The sequence below is a fragment of the Crocodylus porosus genome, unplaced genomic scaffold (assembly GCF_001723895.1).
Source record: "Crocodylus porosus isolate Cpor-Errol unplaced genomic scaffold, CroPor_comp1, whole genome shotgun sequence".
Taxonomy (NCBI): Eukaryota; Metazoa; Chordata; order Crocodylia; family Crocodylidae; genus Crocodylus; species Crocodylus porosus.
Genome location: NW_017728950.1, coordinates 30,096,346 through 30,101,433, shown reverse-complemented (window position 1 = coordinate 30,101,433; position 5,088 = coordinate 30,096,346). Strand labels below are relative to the sequence as shown.

Below are 5,088 nucleotides of genomic sequence, written 5' to 3'. Positions count from 1 at the left end.
ACATCTTAGTGTCATCAGCAAATTTGAACAGGGTGCTTTTTACCCCTTCATCCAAATCGCTGATGAAGATGTTGAACAGTGCGGGCCTGAGGACCGAGCCCTGCAGAACCCCACTGCCCACTTGGTCTTACTTGGTCTTAAAGTAATTGTGCAATTAATCAGGTAATTGCACAATACCTGTAACATGCAAAGGGGGCCGGTGAAAAGCAAATTTGAATGAAGACAGCATGTTAGAGTTTGTATTATGTATTCTATCAAGGTGTAGGACAAAAATCTTAAATGGCTACATCCCCAGTCAGTGTACTTTGGCATAGCTTCACTGACTTCAGTGGCTCTAAGCTGATAGACAGCATTAAAAGATCTGGCATGTGTCTAGGGATTAATTATCAGTACAAATTGGGGAACAATATACAATTATAATAAATCATATCAACTGCAAATCAGCACGTTATTCATTACATAAACACTACAGGATCAAAACTGTAGGTAATGACTTCAGGGCCGTGATTATAGCCTCTCGTCATGTAATGCATATAATCAATGGTGGAATGCTGTATTTTGAGGAGAATGTGCCTTTGAAACCCTGCTAGCAGTCAAGGATCAAGACTATTCCTTGAAGCACAAGGACTATTAATATTCTTTTACTCTTTTTAAGCCAGGCTAGGATCATTGCTATTCCGATTCAATTTGAGTTCCAATCTTTTCCAAATGAGTCTGTTTTGGATCAAGCCACCTACTGTGACTGTGCAGTGGGGATTGAGCTCTCTGTGGTTTGGTTTTTATCTGCATCTGGACCCCAAAAGAGTGCCTATTGCCTAATGATATAGAAATGACTTTCTTGCATATGTACCGCTTCTGGCTGCTTTACCGTTCCATTGAGGAAAAGCACAGACCATCTGAAGATGTTTCCTCAGCCTGACTAAAGGTCTTCGTGCCCAAAAGCTTGCTAAGGAGAATTTTTCCAACTATTTGAGTTCATATAATAAAAGATACTGGATTTACCCAAAGGACCTTGTGTGCCTATTGCCTAATGAATATGTTCCAAGCACAGAAATGTGCCACAATTTGTTTTACTGCCAGTGAGCAGCAGAAGGGATGGCTTGGCATAATCACCATGCAAAGTGTCACTTTGCTTGGGGACACTTCAGGACCTCTTATGTTATCCATACTGTGGTTATTCTACTGGTATTGCTGCTTCCAAGGGATGCAGAATAGGGTTGTTTTTTCCCATCTGTCAGGCTGTCCCTCCATGCCAACACGATGCTGCTGATGACTTTGAAAGTATGAAACCAGACACAATGCTAGAATCCAAAATGTATGCTTTAGAGAACGTATAAAAAACCGGATGAATCCAGAAAACATGCAGAAGACAGTTAAAATAACTAAGGCCTGCTTTAAAGTCCATTCGACTCATTGGATGACTACCATAGATTTCAATGGGTTTGGGATCTGGGCTGCACTTCGGTGCTGTACTTTATTGTTTTTTTGGCAGGCTGATCTATCATCACATGAATACCGCATGCAGAGACTCACTTTAGGTTCGATACTCCATCTGGGGTCGCAGGTACATTGTACCGTCTCATGTACTCGTGCATCTCTGGGAAGCTTTGCCTGACATAATCTTCTGCGCTGCTTTCTCGTACTGTTCCAAAGCGAAATCCCTGGGATGGATGGTGAAGCTAAGAGGAATGAAAAGAGAGACCAGCAGAGTAATTTGTCTTATTCAGCCCCTGAATTCTCAGTTTCATGTCTAGTTTTCTGTATTCTAAAGAAAACATAAGGGAATTGTAATAAACCTTAAAGATTTTGCAGACACATTCTTATGTTTTATGTGGTGTCATATTCCCTGTCAAATTCCTGTGAAAAATTGCTACACACCCTATTCAAGACCAGATACTGCCTGATTTAATCCATCACCATGCTCTTGTGACTAGTTTCAGAGATTTGAAGTTCCTCCTGGAGTCAGCAACCCCCACAAAATCCAGGTTTGGTTCAGTTCTCTTATCTTAAGCTCAGCTCAAGTTTGAGGAAAAGGTAATGAATTCCTCCAGCTCATACAATTCAGCTTCACATCTCCTTGCTTAAACCCTCTTTATACAGTCCCTTCCCTCCCCCATCCAACCTAGAACCCACATTCTGAGTGTTCCAGGTGAATACTACCGTCTGCGTTAGAAAATAAATGTACCCTTCTGCAGAAGGCTAGCTTTGCTGCTGATTTCTGGCAAGGGTACCTTGCCAAAATATCCTGGAGCCAGGATTCTCGTGATGATTCTGTGAGAGATGCAGCTGGTGGTTTTAGTTCAGATCCTAGAAGACTTATTGTAAACCAGTATAGCAATGGGTGCCCTGTTTTTGGTGTCACCAGAGAGATTAAGGACTATGCGTCTGTGGGAATTGTGCTGTACTCCTGAGAAAACACTAGGAGACAAGACAAATGGGATTGCTCTATGTATTCTGAACATAACTAAGGCTTTGGTCTCCTGGTGGTCCCTTTCAGAAATGCTACAAAACCCCTGCAGCTTTTTTAGTTACATGTATGTTTGTTTCTATTGCAACTAGATTAATTTCAGCATGATGAAGTTGTCAGGCTCTTGACTGGTTAAGAGGTTCAGGGAGCTGACCTGGGTAAGTTTCTGGTGTACACCATTTGCTCATTGTAGGAAAATGGAAAAGGATCCACTTGGTAACATACTGAGTGTTCAGGTTGCCCCCAGTGATCACTGAAGTCAGAAAGAGATGAGAGTCCTCATCACCTTGCAGCAGAGCACAGCCCTTTAAAGGACTGAGTCTTTAAGGCAAAGGAAGTATACTAATGTTAAGGCTCAGAGAATTCTAATATTATAAAAGCCTAAGTCTGTCTGTCTCCCCCAGCTCCCCTGCCCCGCTCCCTGCAAGAGGCAGAACAGCGGCAGCATGGGGTAGTAGGTGGCAGCACTCCATCCCAGCCCCCTCCTCCCCTGACTCCCGTCATTCCTCATGGGCAATTGGCTAGTAGTTTTCTATACATTTCCCCAGCAAGCTCAGGAACAGAGCCATGTTAGTCTGAAGTTGGGTAGAAAACAGGCAGTATGGCACCTTGTAGACTAATGCTATATAGATGTCTTCCTTTCCTCTTTTCCTCTCTCTGATTTGTTTCATTTACTGACAAATGTTTCATGCTTGTCCCAGAGGAGGGAGCACGTACTTTTGCAGTTTCACATTTAGTTTTTAACTTCAATATAATAAAGGTTTAAAGATTAAAAAAAAAGTCTCTGTCCCTCCCATATATATATGTACACACATTCACATATATATGAATGTGTGCACATGTGTGTGTCAATAGAATATAGATGTGTATGTCTAATGTAGATTGAATGCCCCCCCAACATTACTAAACACGATGTGCTGCTTCCCTGGAAACAAGCAAGCCTCAGTTCAGTTTGATGGATCAATCTCTGACACGTTTGAGGTGAAGAGTAGAGTAAAGCAGGGTTATGTTCTGGCCCCCACACCCTTTGGGATCTTCTTTTCTATGCTGCGGCACTATGCTTTTGGTGGCTTGGAGGAAGGTATAACCGTTCACACAAGATCAGATGGCAAACTCTACAATTTATCATATCTAAAGGCCAAGATACAAGTGAGGCACATGCTTATTAGGAAGCTCCTTTTTGCTGACCATGCTTCATTCACCACCTATGAAGAAGGCCAACTACAGATACGTATGAATCACATCTTTCATGCTTGCAGGATGTTTGCCTTGACTATCAGCATCAAGAAGACTGTGGTCCTAAGATAGGGTGTTTGCCAGTCACCATTTATCAGCCTTGATAACAAACCTCTCAAGGCAGTGAACGAGTTCTGCTACCTTGGATGAAGAGCTAAATATGCACATTGGAAAGGCAACTACTATTTTCAGTAAGCTCTCCAAATGTGTCTGGAAAAATACAAAACTCACAATCAAAAGTAAGTTGCTTGTGTACAAAGCCTGTGTCCTCAGTGACTTTATATACAGCAGTGAGACATGGTCATACTTTTCATATGTTTAACAGACATTAGGGCTGGAAGGGATCTTGTGAGATCATCAGGTCCAGTCCCCTACCCAAGGGGCAGGAAGTCAGCTGGGATCAGGACCATCCCTAAGGGAGGTTGAATCGGGGCAATGGTACAGGCCCCACTGTGGCTGCCATTCACCACCACTGCCGAGCAACACTGGCTCTGCCGTTGCTGAATGCTACCATCCCCTGCCCTATCCCCACTGCTCTGCTGGCTCTGGCCGCTCGCCCCCCGCCCCACCTCCCCAGGCTTTGCACAGGCCGATTTGCCCCAGGCCCTGCACACCCCTAGGGATGGCTCTGGCTGGGGTCGAATGATCCGAGCAAGATAGGCATCCAAATGTTTCTTGAAAGTGTCCAGAGTAGGTGCTTGCACCACCTCTGTGGGGAGTCTATTCCAGGTCCTGGGGACTTGAACAGTAAAGAAGTATTTCCTTACGTCCCGCCTAAAATGGTCTTCCAGGAATTTGTGACTGTTGGGCCTTGTTATCCCTTGGGGTGCCCTGGTGAAAAGATGTTCTCCCATTCCTGATGCATACTCCTTATAGGCTGCCACCAAGTCACCCCTGAGCCTATACTTTTCCAGGCTGAAGTGTCCCATGACTCTTAGCTTCTCCTCATAAGGCTTACTCCCTTGTCCTGTAATCATGCGCGTGGCTCTCCTCTGGACCCTCTCAAGCTTCTCCACATCCTTTCTGAATTGCACAGTCCACAATTGGATGCAGTACTCCAGCTGCGGCCTCGCTAAGGCCGAGTAAAGTGGGAGGATGACTTCCTGGGTCTTGCTTGAGATGCATTGGTAGATGCAAGCCACAGTTTTGTTTACTTTGCCATCTGCGGCATCATATTGGTAGCTCATGTTCAGCTTGTAATCAGTCATGACCCCCAAGTCTCTTTCAGTCATGGTGCTAGCAAGTGTAGCACTGCTGAGCCTATAAGTGTGATGTGGGTTTTTTCTCCCAAAGTGAGACAGGCGGTCTTCTCTTCCATCCTGCCAGTGAGCGGTCGAGGCAGACGCCACGAGATGTGCATAGCGGAGACCAACTGGAGGCTACAG

At 44.5% G+C, this 5,088-nt stretch overlaps 1 protein-coding gene across 1 annotated transcript in view; it reads right to left on the bottom strand.

Annotated features, from left to right (window-relative positions):
- GRIN3A (glutamate ionotropic receptor NMDA type subunit 3A) overlaps positions 1-5,088 on the bottom strand; it is a 143,599-nt gene that overhangs the window by 34,804 nt on the left and 103,707 nt on the right. Inside the window, exon 6 of the mRNA XM_019554725.1 lies at positions 1,534-1,679. Coding sequence (XP_019410270.1) covers positions 1,534-1,679 — 146 coding nt within the window. The remainder of the gene's footprint in view (positions 1-1,533; positions 1,680-5,088) is intronic.